This window comes from Macaca mulatta, chromosome 5 (genome assembly GCF_049350105.2).
Source record: "Macaca mulatta isolate MMU2019108-1 chromosome 5, T2T-MMU8v2.0, whole genome shotgun sequence".
Lineage (NCBI taxonomy): Eukaryota > Metazoa > Chordata > Mammalia > Primates > Cercopithecidae > Macaca > Macaca mulatta.
The window spans coordinates 156,618,673-156,640,040 of record NC_133410.1 but is presented as its reverse complement, the minus strand read 5'-3'; the positions used below and the strand labels follow the sequence as shown (position 1 = coordinate 156,640,040).

The 21,368-nt window shown below is 47.6% G+C and overlaps 1 protein-coding gene across 3 annotated transcripts in view; it reads right to left on the bottom strand.

Moving 5' to 3' along the window:
* Positions 1-327: 327 nt before the first annotated feature.
* The window catches only part of ARHGAP10 (Rho GTPase activating protein 10), a 333,388-nt gene continuing 312,347 nt past the window's right edge, over positions 328-21,368 (bottom strand). For 2 of the 3 annotated variants that reach the window (XM_015139311.3, XM_078002316.1), the window contains 3 exons: positions 10,063-10,215; positions 8,887-8,978; positions 328-1,113 (listed from right to left, as the gene is read on the bottom strand). In XM_015139311.3, coding sequence (XP_014994797.2) covers positions 1,025-1,113; positions 8,887-8,978; positions 10,063-10,215 — 334 coding nt within the window. In that variant the 3' untranslated portion in view covers positions 328-1,024. The remainder of the gene's footprint in view (positions 1,114-8,886; positions 8,979-10,062; positions 10,216-21,368) is intronic. The other variant, XM_078002317.1, reaches the window with a different exon arrangement.

Genomic DNA, 21,368 nt, shown 5'->3' with positions numbered 1-21,368 from the left:
GAGACAGCTCACACCAACCACCCAGGGCCAAAGCCCCAGCCCTGCTCCAGGTCCTGCAGGCACCAGGGTAGTGCAGCCACTGGAGTGGCCTGTGCAGCCACTGGAGGAGATGTGAATGCCCTTCCAGGATTGCACACATCAGAGGCTGCCGCTGCCCCCGGGAACACGCCTCACTGCGAATACTTCAGGCTCCCCACTAACAGATTCCACCTGTGAGCACGCCAACAGCAGAGAGAGACGAGTCCCATCGCAGGCTGCCAATTCATAAATCAAGACAGGGCAATGACTTCCACAACCACTTCCCCACATTAGGACAGACAAATCAAATAGTAAATTACAGTTTATTTCATTTACAGAGACCTTGAGGCAAAAAGGTGGTGTTTGGAAAAGAGCACACGGGTGAGGAGCACCGAGAAGCCTGTTACAAATACGCCAGTGCACGTCGCCAGTGCAGTGACGTGGGGTCCTGCAGGTGGCCGTCTAGGAAGAGTAGGCTGGAGAAGCACGTCTCTCTGCCTCCCTCTGGCTTGGGACCATCCCCCCCCCGCACCAGCAGCAGCCTCTCGCAGCCAGGCCGCCGGAGCCAGGCATGCGCTCTGCAGACCTATCGCTGTGAGCAGCACAGTTCCCTTTAACATCGCAGCAGCAGGTGCTCGGGGAGGAGAGGGAGCCAGGGTGGCTCTGGTGATGTGACTGCCAGTGGGGGCGACACGGGTGGCAGAAGGCTGCCCTCCCTCTCATTCTATATGCTGGATAATTAAAACTCACAAGTCCCGATACTTGACAAATGAAAAGTCCATTCTGCGAATCCTGACATTCCCCCTCCTGATCCACAATCACAGTTCAGTGCGGTGCGTTCCCATCCCCGCCCACCCCCCACCCCCAAGGCTGATTGTGATGATGGTAACTCCCAAGTGTGGAGGTACCTGTGGGTGCAGCCCAGAGCCTCGGAGGAGGAAGGTGGCTCTCTGCCCCCAGGCAGTTCCCTAGGTGCCAGGGTCAGCAGGGGCTCTGCGTCCAGGAGCTACAGCAGCTTGACGTAATTCTGTGGAATCAGCCCCCTCTTGCCGTTCAGAGTCCCCTCTAGCCAGCCAGGCTCCCTGGAGGTTTGTACTGAAAAGGAAGAGAAAAATCACCTTAACAAAATGCCCCCAAGTACTTGCCTCCTGGGTGTTCACTTAAAAGCTCAACCAGGGAGTGGCCAGTAGAGAACAGGGACCACTTCTGGGATGCTGGGTCACAAAGTCTGCACCAGGGTCACTGACAGGCTCTGCCTCCCTGCACTGGCCATGACAATCCTCATCTACGAGGTCCCAAAGCAGCCTCCTAACCAGTGTCCCGGTTTCCAGTCCGGTCCCTTCCAACCCACTCTGCACAAAGATACTCAGTGAACTATCTAGAATACAGAGCTGATCACATCCCTCCCCTGCTTAAAGTCAAACTCAAGCTTTTTGCGTTTTTGTTTTGGTTTTTTCTTCCTGAGAGGGAGTCTCGCTCTATGGCCCAGGCTGGAGTGCAGTGGTGCTATCTCGGCTCACGGCAACCTCTGCCTCCCGGGTTCAAGCAATTCTCCCGCCTCAGCCTCCCGAGTAGCTGGGATTACAGGTAAGCATCACCATGCCTGGCTAATTTTTGTATTTTTAGTAGAGATGGGGTTTCACCACATTGGCCAGCCTGGTCTTAAACTACTGACCTCGGCTGATCCACTTGCCTTGGTCCCCAAAAGTGCTGGGATTACAGGTGTGAGCCACCGCTCCCAGCCTCAAACTCAAGCTTCTTACTGGTCTGTAACACAGGCCCCTTGGCACCTGGCTCCGGTCGCCCCTACAGGAGCCCTTCACACTCCACTGGCACATCATGCATGTCAACTGCAGTGAATCATCCAGAGAAATCCCAACTGCAACTCCAGGCCTTTGCAAGTGCAGTGCCTTCTGCCTGGAATGCCTTTCCCCCACCTCTTCACCGGGTAATTCCTCCTGTTTAGAGACCTGATTGGATGCCTCCTCCTCTGACAGTCTGGTCTGACTCCCCCACTGGATGGGGAACTCCTGAAGGCAGCCGGAGCCTTATACATCTGGGCACGGTGCCTGGCACAATGGACTGTTCATAAATATTCACGTGATACTTAACGAGGAAACTGCAGCCTGGAGAGCAAAGGGCACAGGTCCAAGCACTCCTCACCAGGGTTCGGAAATGCAATGCAGAAGCATTTCATAACTCCCAGCTGTGGGCAGGCCCCAGCTCAAACCCCCAACCATGGTCAGGTGCAGGCATGGCAGCCGTGGTGTAAAGGAAAGGGGAGGCATGGGCTACTCCAGCAGACCAACTCGAAAGATGACTTCCGATCACAACCCAGGAGAATAATTTCATATCAAAAACCAAGTACAGGCATACACGTCCATAACACACACAAGTTTCATGAAGCAACACTCTTACCCTCACTGTGCACACGCAATGCCTTCCTTTCTGTATTCTATTATTTTTTTCCCCATGGATTTGTGTAGAAAAGTATTATTCTTTGAATGCTAATTGCAACTCAGCGAATTGAGTTCACGGTCCTCTAAGGTATAGCTGCCCACAGTTTGGAAGACACTGACAATCCAATTCTAATTGTCCTTTGCAACAGGGTAACTGTTTGTTCTTCCCTCCCCTGGATGAACAGGAACACATTCTGCCTGTCTGCATTCCCCTAACCACCTGCACTTTCCTTAAATTCAACAAGCTTCTGGCTTCAAGGCCTCCGTGGAGCTGTTCCCTTGGGCCTGAATGCTCTTCCCTGCCTTTATGCCTGGACAGCACCTACTCATGCTTCAAAGAGCAGCTTCAGCATCCCCCCACTTCCAGGACTCCTCCCCTGGCTCCAGACCAGGTTGGGGCTCCCAGTTATGCACCCTGCATGTCCTGTGTGTGTGTGTGCACGCATACGTGTACATATAGGAGAGATACACTGAGACATTCTTTTCTAGTCCAGACTATGAGAGCATGTAACATCTATAACATGAGACCGGGCACCGAGCACAGTGTCAGACACATGATTATCTGTGTAATGAATAAGCAAAACAAGAGATGTGCTCAAAGTGATCTGGCAGCAAGTCACTTTCTTCATGCCTTCAATGACCTTGACCCTGACACTGTTCTTCATACCAGGATTTTTAGAGACTTCTCACTTCATCCAAACACCCTAGCTGGCAATGCTACTAGTATGCAGCCACCATCAGGGAAAAGCTTTGGATTCTATGCAAAAGAGGCCCTCAGGGTTGTAACAATGTGGGGGCCTGAGCGGCAAGGGCCCCAGGGCTCAAGTCAGAGCCCTGGAGGAGACTCCTGGCTAGCTGGGTGCACCTGGGAAATTAACTCCTGGGCCTCGCTCAGCTGTTACCTGCAACACGGGGTTACTAGCACTTAGCCTGCAGGACCTGCTATGAGGAGGCAATAAGGTAGTCTCAAATACAGTCTCACCTGCACATGCTTACTGTTTCTCCTCCTCCCCTATACATACCACACACTTGCACAAACACAGACTCAGTATTAATAAAAGACAGGATGGGCAGGGCATGATGGCTCAAGCCTGTAATCCCAGCACTTTGGGAGGCCGAGACGGGCGGATCACAAGGTCAGGAGATCGAGACCATCCTGACTAACATGGTGAAACCCCGTCTCTACTAAAAAAATACAAAAAACTAGCTGGGCGAGGTGGCGGGCGCCTGTAGTCCCAGCTACTCGGGAGGCTGAGGCAGGAGAATGGCGTAAACCCGGGAGGCGGAGCTTGCAGTGAGCTGAGATCCAGCCACTGCACTCCAGCCCGGGCGACAGAGCAAGACTCCGTCTCAAAAAAAAAAAAGACAGGATGAACAGAGGAGGAAAAAGGTGATGTTCTACAACGCTGGAGGTGAAAGGAGGCTTGAATGGGGAAACCTCCCCAACCAACAAACCAGAGAGACGCCTCCACAACCCCATTCACCACCTCCCCAGCCCTCCCCTCCCTGGAAGGCAGAAGCCAGTAGGGAGAGAGATGTCACTGCTTTACAGAGGTGATCATGGGGGATCCTATAACATCCAAGAGCCATGGAAGTGGACCTGGCCAAGCGGTGGGCGGGGTGGGCTAGAAGGGTCTGGAGATCAACAGCAAGGTGTCCCCAAGCACAGGAAAAGTGGCTCTGCAGCTGCAGATGAGGCTGGCAGGCTCTCCCTCCCTCTCTGAAGATCTGACCTCTCTCAGTAGCATCGAACCCCAAAATACCCATCTGGGGCTCCTCTCCTAGTTTATCACACCGCTCCTCCCCCGAGAAGTGTCTACGCGGACAACAGGGCTCTGCTTTTCCATTCTTACGGGTGGAGAACTTGGTGGCCTCAGTGTCTGTCATTTCCCACGCACCCTCCCCGTGCCTGCAGGTCTCAGTCCAAGAGCCTCACTCTGCTTCAGCCACGGTGTCCTCACAGCCTTTAGACCACAAGAGGGAACAAGACAGGTATGGGGCAGGGACCCCAAGTAGCACCAGAGAGAAGCAGGTCCCTTCCACCGACTCAGTTTTCAGCATAACATAGACAATGTGTGTGACAAATACTGAAATCACTGAAGTGTCATCAGCACATGGTAAGCGCCAGGAACCCACACTCAACTTCAGAACTGCCGCAGGACCCACAGGGAGGCTGCGTCCTGGGCTCTGCCCTATCTCCCACCACGAGGCAACCAGTAGCTTGAATGCTATGTCTCTATCTTATCACGGCTATGGGTAAAATTCAGTTTTTACACAAGTAAAAACCGAATTTTTTTTTTTACACAAGTCCATACCCCTAATAATATCCCATTTGTTTTGCGTATGTGTGAGCTTAACCAGAAGCACATAATGTCTAGTCACCTGGAACTTATTTTTCACTCAATATTTTTTTCTCAGATTCCCCTGTGCTAGGAATCTACCTGGCAACGAAATTGTTGGGCTGTGGGGTCTATATGCGATCAACTTTCCAGGATAACGCCAAATTGTTTTCCAGGGATTATTCTGTGTCTATCTGAGACTTTTCAAGTTTAATCGCCAGAGGCTTTTAAGGATTAATTTGGGCCACACTTGCTCCCCCACGTCTACACGTGGATGTTGACAAAGAGCCTGGGACAGCCAGGAAAGCAGCCCCGCCGCTGCTGCTGCTGCCGCCGCGAGGGGTCGCTCCTGGAAACCTCCTGCCTCAGCACCCTCCCAGCCCTGCCCCTGGGGAGGCAACCACTGCCCATCAGACTGGAGCACACCTGTCTGGAAGGACAGCAGGACTGGCGGGTGGTCACCAGCAAAACCTATTTCCAGGATTCCCCAGGCCCAGAGAAAAGGGAAAGTCCCTCCGGCCATCAAAGCAACATCACTGCCCCGAGACCTTACAAACACAGCCCTCTCCTGGGGGTGAGGGGTGGGGGTGGGCGGGGGCTGGGAGGCATTGCCCCAGAGCAACAGCTAGGCATTAGTAAGTCTACTAAAGAAACACATCTTCCGCCTAGAACTGGAACTCATAACTTAAGTCTAGGCCCACCCAGTAAGAGCAAAGAATGAGGACAGTCATGGAGCCACACAATTGCTAAAGACCCCTGTGTCAACCACACTCCGGGTCAGGAGTTCTCAGAGCTGCACACATCCCAAACCGCATAACTACTGACGAGGCTGCCCGGGGGTCACTCTGACCTCGAGTCTGTTTTCTCCAAAGGCCACTGGGTGCCATAAACCGATTTCCTTTATTGCCTGTATGAGGTACAAAAAGGAATGGCACTGCAAGAGCATCTATGGAGGCTGGAAGATTCCACATGGATAAGTGAACATAGGAAGAATGTCTTGGGCATTCCAGGGACACTAAGTATTGCTGGTCTGCAGAAAGGGAGCGTTCCCAGCAGCACTCCTGCAGGCTGAGCTGTCTAGAGTGGCCACTTGGAGCACTGCCTGGCTCCACAGAAGCTGTGGTCAGATGACCTGACGGTCTGTCTTCTCAGTGTCAGTTGTCAGACCGGAAGACCCCATAGCTGTTTAAGGAGGGGCTTCACTAGACGTGTTCTGTGCAAGCACCTGCTTTTAACTAGCTAAGAGATCAACTATGCACAGAAGATGTGAGGCGCAAACACACACACACAGATAAACTCTGCTTAAGGGCTTGACACCGACTGTACCCTTTGAAGAAGTGTCCCTATTAAGCAGTAAGCCTAATGCTGTTGATTCTGAACACCTTCCACTATGTTATCTGCCCTGCTATAAAAGAATCAGGGGGGGCACCTGCAAGACAAGTAGCTCACATTAAATGAGACACTCACATCCCTGGGTAGGGAGAGGGTGTCAACACATCCACAAGGTATTTTCCAAGTAGCCAGCCTTAGGAGAGGGACAGAATGAGGAGCTCCTGAGACACCCGGGGTGCCCCAGCCAGCAAAGTGCTGACAGAGCTAGACACCAGCACTGCAGAGCACAGAACGTGAGTGAGACACAACCTGGCTCAAAACATAGCCTCTTCTGAGGCACGCTACAATGTACCCAGTGTGGCATCATGGTCAGCAGCCTCTCCCCCATATGTCTGCAGCAACTCAGAACCCTCTTTTTCTAGTAGCCCCAGTGCTATCTTGATACAGCATCAATGTTGCGGCCATCCCTGCCACTGAGGATGAAGAATCAGCTGCACAGAGTCCCAAAGGAGCCTGTTCCAGGTCACATGGAGGATAAGAAAGCCATGCTGTGAGCCCAGGCAAAATATAACTGCAGAGTTCAGAATCCACGTTGCCTGCAATCAGTGGCTCTCCTCCTCCAAAACGCACGGAGACACTGATGTGTGTGTGCACGTGTGTGTACATAGGTACCACTGTGTGACTATGTACGTGTACGTGTGTACATGCACACTTTTTAGGAAGACTCCAAGTCATCTCAGGACTTTAGAGCTGGAGAACGTAAGTCTCCTGGGTCAGACACCTACCAGCGTGTCCCCTTTTATCCAAACTGGCAGATCTGTGCTGGCTTTAGGCACTGACCCTCATTCACATGGCTGTGTGCCCAGGAGAGGTGTCCTATACCCTGTGTGATTCTGATTGGTCTAAATCCTTGCAAGTGATGGATTTGGGGTAAGCATGTGACTCAGTTCTACATACTGGGATGTGAGGATGGGTAAACTACGAAGAAAATCCTGGCAAAGTTTTCTCATTCTTAAAGGAACACAAGGATGAGACACCTCCTTCCACCACAGTGTGGCCATGATACATGGAACTGTGGCAGTCATCTTGCTCCCGCCAGGGAAACCAGACAGAGGCCCAGGTCCATCAGCAGAGAACAGTTTCGCAGAGAGATGGAACTACTTCAGTCTTTGATAACATCTTTGAGAATATGAATTAAAATTAGAACTCCCTACTTCCAAACTTACTATGGTGTAAACTAATCCCTCCCCCAACCCATTTTTCTTTTTTGAGATGGGGTCTCACTATGTTATCCAGGCTGGCCTCGAACTCCTGGGCGCAAGTGATCCTCCTGCCTCAGCCTCTGCACGAGCTGGGACGACAGGTGTGCACCACTGCGCCCGACTTTAATCCATCTTCATGGCTGATTCAACCGGCTGTGTCAATTTTTGTTATTTGCAGCCTAAGGTATCCTAATAGATACACCTTCTACCAAGGTAACTATCTCACAAACCATACTGCAGGAGGGAGTTCAGAGTCTTCTAAACAAACCTAATCACACAAAATAAAAATTCATCACATTTCTCAAATAAGTGCGTTTCAATACTACCATCTCAGCCTCCCCTTCAGCCATATGGTGTGCCGACGTGAGACAGGACTGGGGCAGGGCAACTACGTTCCACATTCTCTTGGCAAAACTGCATGTATGTGATGGTAATGGAGGAATGATCTTGCTTCTATTCCGAGAACAAAATTTCTCCACAAAGTCTAATTCTGTTCCATGTGGGGTTTTGTTGTTGTTGTTTGTTTTCTGACACTACCAGGAGTCTCTGTCTCTGAAGAGCACATATCACACGCATATAGAAATCTAGTCTAAATGAGGCAACTTGCTTTCTAAAAAACAATCGTCAGCAAATGCTGCATTACTGACAATACACCACTGTGCCTCGTGTTGATACATTCCACATATCCCAAACATTCTGGATAATCAACCATTCCATTCCAAGCATCTCAGGTTCCTACTGCTTCCCTGGAACTCTGCTGAGGAGCTCCGCCCACACATGACAGCATGGTTTCCATAGCAACCCATGCATTTCATAATGAGCAGGACTGGGGAGGGAAGAAAGCAAGAGCAGGGGAAAAAAGACACTGAGCCATAAGAGAACTTTTTGAAATATTCAACCAGGCATAGCTCCTAAATGCTTGTGTATGAATATTAAATCCTCAAAAGCTACACCCTTGTTTCAATATGCAAAGTCAATACCTGAATCTGGAGACTCACACACTGTTCAAATCAGCAAAACTGTAAAGCACAAAAATGGTAAGGGAAATAGAAATCGAAAATGTTTAAGCATAGTAGTATTCTCGGATGACTCAGAGTTGGTAAACCTGAAGCGTTTAATGGACTTGGTTAGCAACTCTGGGAGAACAAATATAATAAAAGTGTGCAAATCAGAAATATTTTTTAAGTGCAAGTGACACTAGCTTCTTCCTGTCAGGAGAGAAATGACCTGAATGAAGACCCGCAAGAGGAGATGGAGAATAATCAAGAGGAGAATACAGTGGCATTCCAGCCATCGACGACAGGCCCCTGGTATTGGGGCCTAGGAGCCGAACACAGCAGCTTAACCCAGTCCAAAGCATCAAGCGGGACACTCACCCTCCCAACAACAGCACCATCGCTGACTGCTCCCTCCATGCTGCAGACGTTAGTGATCTGGCAGACAGGATTAATAGACGAGGCTCCCACTAACACTTACCATCCTCAAAAATTGCTCCTATTTCAAAAGATAATTCCGAGCTGTGTTCTGCTTCACACGGATACACGGCTCGAGCCTTCCGACTGCTGACACTGAAAAGAAAGAAAACACACAAGACACCAATGAAAATGTGGAAAACAGAGAGAAACCTCACCCCCAACCCCCTTCCCCAAATCTCACTGATGTCACCAGTAGGGCAACTCCTCCCGAAAAAGAAATTAACATGGAAGTGAACATGAGGCTAAGAATAGCACTTGATTTTCAAGTAAACGATGGGTTTCAAATTCAAGCCTTTCCTCAGGGAGCCTGAGCAGCTGTCACTGAACCACTTCACCTAATTCTCCTCCCTACCTGGTGGGATGCCCTTTCCTACCATTCAGCGCTGTTAGAACCACAGGACATGTTTATTTCCAAGCACTTCAGTTGGTGTGTTAGGAAAAGCACACGCACCTGGAGACACACGGCCAGCCGGCAGAATGAGGCAGCACACCCACACTCCACAGGTGGGAAACCACGAGCCCAGATCCACCCCAGGCAGCCACCGCTCTGGAAGGGGCTTGTTGCTCCTGCCTGAGTGTTCCGTATTTACACCGTGCCAGCACACCAGGCCCAGCTTCTCACCATTCGTTAAAGCAACCTCTGTGTCCGTGCGTGAAGAGGATGGAAACCATGCTTTTAGCCAGTCTAATGAAATCCGAAGGAAATGCCTCATCTCACTGGCATGGGGGAAGCCACTGACAGGAAGAAGCACCTGAGCCACCACAGGTGGAAGAGCCTGCTGGAGGCCAGCAGCTCTGTCCTCTATGGACCTGGCCACTGGATGCCATGGAAGCGAATGTTTCCAGTGCCAGCTTGCCTACCTTTAAAACAAAGAATGTGCTTTATACTCATGAACAAGAAGTTCTTCCAAAATAAGAACTTCTTCATAAATGCACAACCAGCACGACAGAGTAGGTTCAAGCAGGTCTCATGTAAGGCAAATCCTCCAAAGAATTTGCTACTGAACTGGGTGAGGCACGCCCCGATACAAGGTGGTAAGTGCTGTCCATGAAGTCTGGGATGCTGGGGGTATCTGGGTAAGCCTTTGCCAGCAGAGAACACAAGAACCTGCTCAGGTTCGTCAAGCCCCCTGTGTGTGCTGCCACCGTATTCCACATTCCACTCCAAACCACGTACCTTTCAGGTGGCTTGTCCACTACAGTAGCAGGAGGAGAAAAGAGGAAAGGGGATGACCCGGGTGAAGGAGGTGTCACAGCTGGGTTGGAGCTTGTTGTGGTTGGAGACTGTGGGTTAAGCCACTGGACCATAGATGATCGGGTCTGACCTGGGCTAAAGGTAGGAGTTTGACGGACAGGATTAATAGCAGAAAGGCCACAGAACATCAAATGCATGACATCCCAATCCCAGATGACTAGGTCGCTAATTCCCCTATCACTCCTGACCAGTAGGGACTGAGTCCTCTCTGCATCCTGCCGGGGCTGCAGCCCAAACTGTGGATAGCAACAACCCAGAAACCAGCCACAACCCCAAACTCAAGCTGTCTTACTGTCCTTCTCCGGGTTCTCCAATCTGTCCAACCTACTAGCACCCTATGAGTTCACTAATTAGAAAACCAGAATCTAATTGCTCACAGGAGTAGCGGGATATTCAAGGTATTCATTTTTTCTAATTATAAGGAAAATCACAGGAATCTAGCATCAAGTACGTGACCGGCAGCTGCAAAAGATCAGCTAAACATTTAAAGATCTTTCACCTGCTCCTACACGTATGGCCGTGCAGAATAAAATGCCACTGGATTCAGGCTTCCTCTAGAGAAGGCCAAAGACTAGAAATGAACAGCAAAAACTTCTAGTGACCAGACCATTTCTTAATATTTCCATTTTGTTTAAAGTTAATGTAAACAGGTCAGTGAACAGACACCTGGAATGGCCGCTAAGCACAGAGGGAGAGTTCACGTAGTTGATCCGTGTTGATCTGAATTATTCTTCAGTGACCTCAGAACTGGAGGTTTGTGACTATGGTATATGATGTTCCCTTGAGAAGCGTCTCATTTCATTCAGTGACATTTTGAACACACACGTGTTCCCTGTCTGCGGCACCCAGGTGCTCTTCACCTCAGATGCCCGCCGTCTTCCGCTAAACCAGTACACCAGTTTCCACGAGCAGTTTCCCAAGACCCACATTCCTCAGCACGCTTAGACTGCTTCCCCTGCCAGAGAACTGGCACTGAGTTCTTCAGCACCAGCATGGCCTCCTGGACAGCCCCCAGGTGCAATCCTCCAACACAGCGACACTCAGCAACCTAGGGCCAAGTTTACCTACCTGTCTCCCCATATCCGATGCTCTTCCACCTGCCCGCCTACCAGGGGCCACCCCGCCCCGGCAGCCTCCTGTCTGCCACAGCTCTGCTTCCTGGCACTCCCACCTCTGCCTCAAGCTTTGCCTTTCCTCTCAAGCTCCCCGCCCTCCTCTGCCTGCTCTAATCTTGCCTTTCCTTGGCTCAGCTCCAGTTCCACCTCCCCCAATACTCCTCCTGTGGCCTCTCTAACCCATACACCTTCCCTGGAGGCCTGCGACACCAATACATGAAAGGGCAAGTTGACACTGGTTGTTCTCCGATGGCTTCAAGTATTTCTACTGCCTCTGCAGGAAGATCTTTAACTCTTTTTCCAGATCTCACGAAGCCAGGCAGAGTGGCAGGGACATGGAGCCATCAGCCAACATCTGAGCAACCAAATTAGAAAGTTCTAAAACCAAAACTGGATTTTACAAATCTGGTGCATAATTGACTTGGTAGGTATTTAATACACTGAAGCTTTCCTATGCTTTGGTCAGTAAACCAAGGGGGTCATTAAAAAAAAATTATTCTTCAAAGAGCTTATTTACAATTCCCCTGTCCAGCCATTCATCTGGGAGTCATAAAACCTATTTTATCCCAAGGCAAGATACCTTATAAATCTTAAAGTGATCTGTATCACCGGTCACAAAAGTCACTCCTTTTTTTTTTTTTTTTTTTTTTTTTAGCAGAAAAGGAACATTGAATGTTGTCTTACTAATCAGGAAGGGAAAGGAGAGGTAGGTGTGAGTGAAGCCCTAGCAGGGAATTAAGGTCACAGTTAGCCAAACAATTGCCAAGTTATCTCCCAGCAATTATTCAAGGTGCTTGGAGGGTGGCGGTGGAGGAAGATGAGATGTTTTGCCACACCCCCCTTCAGCTCTTCAGAGTCATAAATCGTCAATGACTGCCATCCATCTGCCTAGAGGGAGGACAGTTACAGGAAGAAGATAAAGTAACTATGTGACTATATTTATGTGGCCCTTGAAAAATAAAGAGCATAAATTTTAGAGCTATTGTCTGCTTAATCCTCACATCTTTCTTTAAAAAAGAAAACCTCCATGTGTGGTGGGGGGGGGGCGGTGTGTGCGCGCGTGCGTGTAAAGGGAAAATACCCCTCGGTTTTTAGAAAGTGAAAGAACCACTGCAATGACAGATACAAAACAGAAAGCCCTGCCTGTCCCGCACCCTGGCTTTCTCCATCTCATCCCAAACAGGAACATAGAATCAGCAGTCCTTGTCCAGGGTCAAGTTCTCCACATTCATCTTTTCTGTTTTTGGTGATCTTTCTGTCGCTGTTTAACACACACATGTGCTATGTGATCCAGCACTAACCGGTTCACCAAGATTACCTCCCAGACTTCCCATGTAGACTTAAGTTTCTGTATGTGACGTCCTGGGTGTATCTCAGAAGCCTCTACAAGGTGACTCCTTTGATTTCAGAACCCCACATGGGCAGACACACTGTGAGCTGGAATATTCACAGGACGGAGCAACATGCGAGACTGGAGACAGTCTCTGTGGAGATGAGGCAATGAGATGTGTGGACAACTGGAAGCCTGTGAAAGAAGAGACCTGTGCAGCCAAATAAGGTTTGGGAAGCAGCAGAGCAGGTGCTTGGATAGAGGAAATTTTTCAGAGGCTTGTCGGCCAGGGAGGATCAGGGATGAGGCAAGAAGTGAATATATATACTTAAGTCGTGTAATGAGTTCACATCTCAAGCCAGTACACATCAGATGATAGCATGTTTCATAGTGTCTCCCAAAAGCAAGCTGTCCATACTTTTTGGAAGGCCAAAAAAAAAAAAAAAAAAAAAAAAAAACGTAAACATGAGCTTCGTTATGTAACCATCTCCTACTTTCCAAACTTTGGGTAACTTTTTAATAAGAAGATTTGAAAAATTTTTTAAATATTATTTAAAATGTAATACCTACATTTTCTCAAAAAACAGTAAAGTATTAGTTTCCAAAAAGAATTTCTGATATTCTCTTTCCCTTCTTTTATTTAAAATATTTTGAAGGAACATAGGCATTTTGGAATGGCAGCCCATAAGCAAAGGACGAACAGCTTTTTCCTCACCCTGGGCTCCAAGAGAGAACTGAGACCTAAGGCATATCTATCTCTCTCTTTCTCCACCTCTCTCTCTCAAAGAGTGAGCTTTACCCATCATACAAGATCCGGGTTTTCTAAGCTCCAGGTTCCTCTCTTGAGGCATGCAGGTGTGACCTGGCCCAAGCTGCATTGCTTTGTAAGAACTGGGACTCAGGGAACTGGCACAAAAGAACACTGATACTCTCATTGCTGTGATGAGTAGAGGCTGCTGGCTCCAACCGCGAGTCCCACGCCTTCTGCCAGCATCCCGGAAACGATGGTAGGCTAATTCAGTGGCTCACAAGCAGGGTAAAATTTCAGACCCTTCACAGTTCTTGACAGTATCATCATTGGGAGAACGAAAACACTCACTGGACCATTTTTTTCTACTCTGTGGTTCAGGGGAGAGCCCCACCTTTTTCCCAAAGAACATCTTTATAATAATAACATCTAAATAATAATTTATAACATCTAAATAATAATTAAAAGCTCATTATGTACTAGAACATAATTAAATATTTTGAGAGTCCTTTCCTACCATTTCCCAAATTTAAACATTTTAAAAAATCTATTTACTGCCTTTTTTCTTGTTGTCCCTTTAACTACAGATTTTTGATTAGTAAGACCGGCATGAGCACAAACCACCAATTCTGTTTAATGCCAGCTACTGACCAAGTACAAAAAAGCACCTCAGTGCCACGAGTTTCTTGAAAGCCAAGTTGTAGTTTGCGAACATGGAGGAAGAAGTCAACTGTTCCTAAAAAGCTCAGAAACCACATTTACCAAGACAGAAATATAGAGAACTACTCATATCTGTTCGCTGTCTTCCCAACTTCACATGCTACACTGCAAAAGGCTTCTCCTAAAACAGGATTTCTCTCCATTTTCAGTATGGAAGAGCCAATGTCACCCTCCTTCCTTCTCATAGAAAGGGGACAAATAGAAACAAGAGTGTTTCACTAAAAGCAGATGAAGATTTCAAATTGCTAACTTGGAAACACATTCCTGAAAATACATAGATTCAAAGTCTACCTGACTGTTCCTGAGGCCACAGAGGCATTTCTTGTGTTTAGGCGAGGCGGGTGGAAGAGCTGGGAAGACAGTAAGCAGGGAAATATGCATTTGTGTAAAGGATGAGGAAACTCTCTTCTTTAAAAAGTCAACACTCTTGCTTGGAAACACGGGCCTGAATTTCGAGGAAAGACCTTGTAGCTTTCACGCGCAGCAGTGGGGCCAAACCCCAAAACATGGAATTATGACAGTGCTGTGTATGTGGATACTTTACAAAGTGTATTTTTAGAAAATGGAACAGATCAGCAGTCCATGCTGCTTCTGATTCAAACTGTGATCCAATCTCCTCCAGTACCAGACTCTATGCTCCATGCATATTAAAAACGCTCTGGCAGCGGCAGATCACAAACATTTCAGAAAGGGGGAAGGGAATAGGGGCCTTAACTGTTAAAACTCGACACCAGCTGCACCGATCAGCAGAGAACTCCTGCATCTAACAAACATTTCTTGCATAACATAGACAGGTCAGGCTTTGGGCAGCACTAGAGGCACAAGCCCCTGATTCCAGCCTATGTTAGCACTGAGTGCCATCTAAATTCAAAAGGGTACAGCGAGGAGAATACGCACTAAGAAAAGAAATGAATGCTTATTTGAAGTGACTAAATCCCCCAAATACCAAGATATTTCACTACAATTATACAATATGAGATCAAATCAGAAGTTTGCACTGCAATGAAAGATTCTAAACTCTCAGTTGCCAGGTCTCTGAGCAGAAACTAACACATTAGTGAAATGATCTTTCATGCCAGTCTGGGAAACATACAGCATAAGTCTAGAACAGCTGTCCTGGGCAAGAGTGTTTGAAAATGTTAATAAAGACAGAAGGAAATATTGTAGATCTGTATATTATGGGAAAATCTCTGTTCAAATAAATGCCAGTTATTCCTTAAGTGCCAGGAGAGGGAGAACTCCACACGCAAGCACACTGTTTGGTTCCACAAGAGCACACCGAGGGATAACAGCAGTGCAGAGAAACAAAGGCCTGTGACATGCAAGTCGCCATAACCCACGGGGTTGGGGGAGGAGGCCTTTGCTGCCCATCAGGAAGGTTCGGAGTAGACCCACTGGCTCATCATTTACGGTCTGAGGACTTCCTGTCAGGCCTTGTGCTAGTCCCTGGGGACACCCAGGCAACCGTGACACCACCTGTTCTCCAGCCAAGTGAGTGGAGAATGCCCAATTAATAACCATAATACAGGCACTGAGAGCCATGTAGAGAACTGCCCATGGTCCCTCAGAGGAAGAGTGGAGGGAGCACCTAATAACCAGGGGGATAGCCAGGAAGGACTTCCTGGAGGAGGCAGCATCTGTGTGGCGCTAATGCTGAAGCTGATGCTGCCATAGTCAACATCATCATCACCTCCCCACACCCAGGCTCATGCAAGGCACAACTGTGCAATCTAGCCCTGTGCTAGATGCAACATGCAGGCACAGTTCACTTATTCCCAACCACCCTATTACTCCACATGACATATGAGAAGACCATCTCAAAAAGGTGAAAGCAACTTACTCAAGGTCCTGTTTCTAGTAAACCCTGTTTTGACAAGACAGCACAGATCTCAGACCCTCAAGTCCTCTTGAGTGACTGGAATGGAATATGGAAAGAACGGTGAGAGAGATGTGAGTACCGGGATATTCAGGAGGCACAATCATAACCTAAAGGCAAAGAAAGGCCATTGAAGGATTGTACACATGCAAATTACAAATGCCTAAGACTCTGCCACTCCGCAGAGAGACCTGGGTGCCAAAGCTGGCAATGTCATTGCTGGCTGAGTGCCAGCTTGCAGTTTCTTCCTCCCCTAGGCTTGTTCCTCTTTTTGTCAATAGCTAGAGGCTATGCTGAGGAGGAAGCAAATGACTTAAGAGTGCTCCCCAGAGGTTGGCCCACAGTTGCCATCATTAGTCTGCACTTGGCGTCATCCACAACCGAAACTTGGCTGAGCAACTTAAACTCCCTCAGCTAAGGTGAAGAGAGTCATGACTCACCGGCTGGGTCACTGTGGGGTTTAAATGAGATAACAGGCGTAAAGCACTGAAGCACAGTAAGCAGTCAATAAACGAAGCCCTCACTATTACATATTTCTGGGTCAGACCTTACCTCTGATTTCTAGGGTTATACCATCACTAACCATTTAATTTACCAAAAGACAGCAAATCAGCTATGCAAAGGGAAAAAAGTATGGCCATATTAGGTAGACGTCATCATTTAAAAAATCTAAAGTTGCCGGGTGCGGTGGCTCATGTCTGTAATCCCAGCACTTTGGGAGGCCGAGGCTGGTGGATCACGAGGTCAGGAGATCGAGACCATCCTGACTAGCACGGTGAAACCTCGTCTCTACTAAAAATACAAAAATTAGCCAGCCGTGGTGGCAGGCGCCTGTAGTCCTGGCTACTCGGGAGGCTGAGGCAGGAGAATGGCGTGAACCCGGGAGGTGGAGCTTGCAGTGAGCTGAGATCGCACCACTGCACTCTAGCCTGGGCAGCAGAGCAAGACTCTGTCTCAAAAAAAAAAAAAAAAAAAAATCTAAAGTTGCTAATAGAAACATGACATCCTGGATTTGAGCTTGGAACAGAGAAAGAACATTATTGGAAAGACTGGTGAAGTCCACAAGAAGTCTGTGGTTTAGTTAACAGTACTGTATCAACACTAATTTCATTATTTTTTAACAAACATACCACAGTTCTGTCAGATGCTAAGGGCTGGGGGCGGGGGTGGGGGCGGGAGGTGAAGAGGGGAAGTGAAGGGTCTATGGAAACTCTGTACTATCTTTGTAATTTTTCTGTAAACCTTAAACTATTCCAAAATAAAAATTTATTTTAAATGATACATTATAAAAAGAACAACCTCACATAGATTTTTCAGCCACTGAAACACTAATGGCCTTTTGAAATTATAAACAAACATTTGGGGGCATCCAAAACCCATAGGGAAAATGTCTGGTTGGTTTAATGACAAGAAGAGATGTGTGAAGCTTACACTTAAAATCATCTGCACTCTCCATCTACCACCACAGTGGTAAACTACACTTCCTGAAGCTGGGTTTTAAGAAAGGTGGGCCCTTCCAAACAGACTTGTTTTGATTACTGATTAGCTAGAGATCGGCAAACTTATTCTGTAAAGGGCCAGAGAGTAAATACTTCAAGTTTGGCAGACCTTCTGCAACTACTCAATTCTGCTATCACTGTCAGTCAAAAAGCAGCCACAGACAAAACGTAAACAACTAAGTGTAGCTGTGTTTCAATAAAACTTTATAAAGACAAGTGGCAGTGGGCCACAATTTGCTCACCCCTGGATTAAATGGACCAGATAAGAAGCCTGGGAGGGACGTGGGGGTTGGGGGAGATGAAGGCAATTCAGATGGAGAATCCCCTCCGTCTTCACTGGTTTCATGGTACAGGGCTCCCTTGTTGGTGCCTGGGGCTGACCCACACGTACCCAGCGCTTTCCTGCAGCAGAGTCCCGCTTCAACTGTACGAGATCACCTCCCAGGCAGCAGGGAGCCAGCCAATACAGGAAGCCAGCATGTAAAAGCAGTAACTTGTTCACCTTTGAGAACAAATACCTTCTCCCTCCGTTCCCCCCAGATGGAGTCTTGCTCTGTCCCTCAGGCTGGAGTACAGTGGCGCAATCTCAGCTCATTGCAACCTCCGCCTTCCAGGTTCAAGCAATTCTCGTGCCTCAGCCTCCCGAGCAGCTGGGATTACAGGTGCGTACCACCATGCCAGGATAATTTTTGGATTTTCAGTAGAGATGGGGTTTCACCATGTTGGCCAGGCCGGTCTCGGAACTCTTGACCTCAACTGATCCGCCTGCCCCAGTCTCCCAAAGTGCTGGGATTACAGGCGTGAGCCACCGCACCCAGCTGAGAACAAATATCTTTTGCAGGAAGTACGCGGTCAGGGAGAGGAGGAAGGGCACTGCAGGAAATCCCTCGAGCCCCATGAAGGAAGGCCTGCCATGTTTAACACTCAGTCCTCACCTTGTGTGATCTTGAGGCTCCTACATGGATTTCCTCCTCCAACAAGAAAGGACATCACCACCTAGTCATCTGACAAGGTTCACTCCCAAACCCCACTCTCTTATAGCAAAAGTTCTTGGTTTTGCTGTAAGAGAACAGCTGCAGAATTCCATCTCTGACCAATCTTCCACTCAAAGAGTTCTCCTTGAATCCTATCTTCCTTCCATATGATCAGTGTGGAATCAGGTAAGAGGGCTGAACTTTAGCTTGCTAGCTGAACAGAAAAGGAACTGTAACTTCATTTCAGAAAATTAAGGGGCATTCGAGGTCTGAAGGTTATAGTGCTGCAGAGTCACTGACAGGAATGTTTCAACCAGCTGCTACCCAATGTGAGGGCTGAACATCTTCAACAGGGTCAAGCACAGCTCCAAAGAGATACAGATACTGTGCTCAGAAAAATCCACCAATTACTTACAAACAGATTTATGGGTTATTTGTTGTAATGGGTGCGGTACCTGGGTATGCAGCTCAGCATAAGTTATAAATGTGGTTGGGTCTCAGTAGGCTCCCCATGCCTTGATCATGTGATAGCCAAGGGTCTATTCTCAGAGGCTCTGACAAAGCAGATCCCCAAAGCAAGACACTAGGAGAGGAGCCCCAGCTGAGTCCTCTGGGAATAAAGACAGTAACTGCTAAAAACAACACAACTTCAGGTCAACATCTAGAGCTTCTCCAAGGCTAGAAAGGTTCTCTCTCTGAGCTATTTAGTAAGGAGATTATGTAACTGATGAACCAGGAAGTTGGGGTCAAGTTAAACTAAGAATATTGAATTACGTGCTCAGAGGAAAGGAAAATCCCAGCAGGTGGCTGCCTCCAGCTCTCAGGGGAGCAGTGATTGGGTTTTATTACATGTGGTATCTGGAAACCTCACCCCGGCCCAGAGGGACGGACGTTATTATTCCCCTTTTACAGATCATCTTGCTAAGCCTTGGTTTGCTTAAATCACTTATATAAGATCTTCAAGGTTGTAAGAAACAGAACGTGGATGCAAAGCCAGGCCTGTTTGAAATCAGTGATTTACCAATGTAAACGGTCTCGAACTTACAGAGAGCGCCCGTGAGGTCCTTACCTTATTTAGATATTGAGACACAGCCAATTCATGAACAGCAAATAATAAATTACAACAATGGCATCAAGTAAGAAAATCTTTAACAACAAAAACCAGTTAAACTAAAACCCAAAAATGACTGATGCAAGACTTAACTGTTTTTAAAGTCTTAAGTAGTGGGAAAGCTACTACAAAATTCAGACATGTCTTTATTTTGGGAAGTCATCTTTTCATGGTAGAGCTTTAAAGTTACATGGACTATCAACATTCTGACTTAAAAATAAAACCTCCAAATTTCAGCACCTGCAGCTACAGCACAGCAAAGGAAGACACGAATTAGGCCACATGCAAGTGCCAAGTACACAAAGCAGATCCCAAAAATACCCCAGCAAGCCACAATGGATGTGTATCAAAGCATGCAAGGGGACAGGCAGTCGGCATAGCATAATTTCTATACAAAGTTGGAGAGAAGAAATTCAAGAAAACATACAGGACAAAAGTTGTACCCCCAAACTGAATGTGAATAGACACTGTGATGGTAGATGGCCAAGTATACAGGCCCCGAGATTCACTTCCAGAGCGTTTCTGAAGCTGAAGGGAGACAACTGAATATCATATTACTCATAAAAAGATTATGGATGCTGCCTGGTTGCACAGATCAAATTTCCAAGTCTCTCCCGCGCTGCTGTGGGGGAGAAGGCCCTCCTCCCCGCATCTCAGCCAAGGTGTTAGATGATGAATTCGCAGCAACCAGATTCAAGTGTTTATTCCCCATAGATAATTATAAACCACAGCCACATGACTTAATGTAAGGTCAGTGTTTCCTCTTCAATCCAAGGGCACTGACCAGTTGACAGCCATGGCTGTTTCACTGGGTTTCAGAATCGGAGCAGGGTGGAGAACACCTGCAATTCAAACAATGTCCCCACATGCAACTGCACAATTTCGATTTCTACAGTAAAACAAGTCACTGGGCAGACACATGAGCGGTCAAACTCACCTGTCCTTTACTGCTTGTGTGGCTTGGGCCAATTTTCCTATGTCCTTTGTGCCTTCCAATCTTTAAAAATGACTATATATCTACCCCACTGGGTTGATGCAAGCATTAAGCGGAAATGTCATTTACAACACAGCTGAAACAAAGTCTGGTGGCCCATAATACTAAATGTTTCATGGTCTCTGAGCCTGGAAGTGCCAATAGGGTATCTAAAGATACTTTCTCTGCAGCCTCAACCACTAGCCTCTGCTAAAGCAAAAGGTTCTACTCCCTTGAATCCCCAGACCCTTAAGAGGTAGGGGAAGGAGCTAACCTCCATGCAGCATTTAACAGGCTGCTGTGGGCTCACAGCAAGGCAGCATGCTCCTCCTGTTCATTTGGCCCTGTTCTGCCTTAGATTTGAGCTCCCTTAGACCTCCACTATCTAAGTGACCCTGCTGTTTACTTAGGTATGGTAACAGGTACTGGCTGCCAATTCATTCTTCACAGTACCCAGAATCAGAGACCACATCCTTCCACAACAAGGCACTAGGCTCTACTAGAGATCTCAGTGTAACCCACTGCATTCTGTAATCAGAGCCCACATACAAGTAAACAGAGTAAAGCTGCTAATCTTATTAGGAAATCATCCCCCTACTAACCAACAAAGATGCAGGAAGTTTTTGCAATGGGAAGTTCATTCCTTTAGGTTACTTATCACCCTCTCCTGACCTGAAATTTACAGAGCTTCTCACTCCTTATTACAAAAGCAGTATATGTTCATTTTGGTCAAGTTAGGGGGAAAAAAAAGCAAATGTGTAAAAAGCACTTTTAAAAGATACATCTATTTTTTTTTTAAATAATCTGATTAAGATGCCAACTTCTGGGGTGAACTGACCACCCTGGCCCTCGAGGAATGCTGGGTTGAGGAAGCCCTCTCTG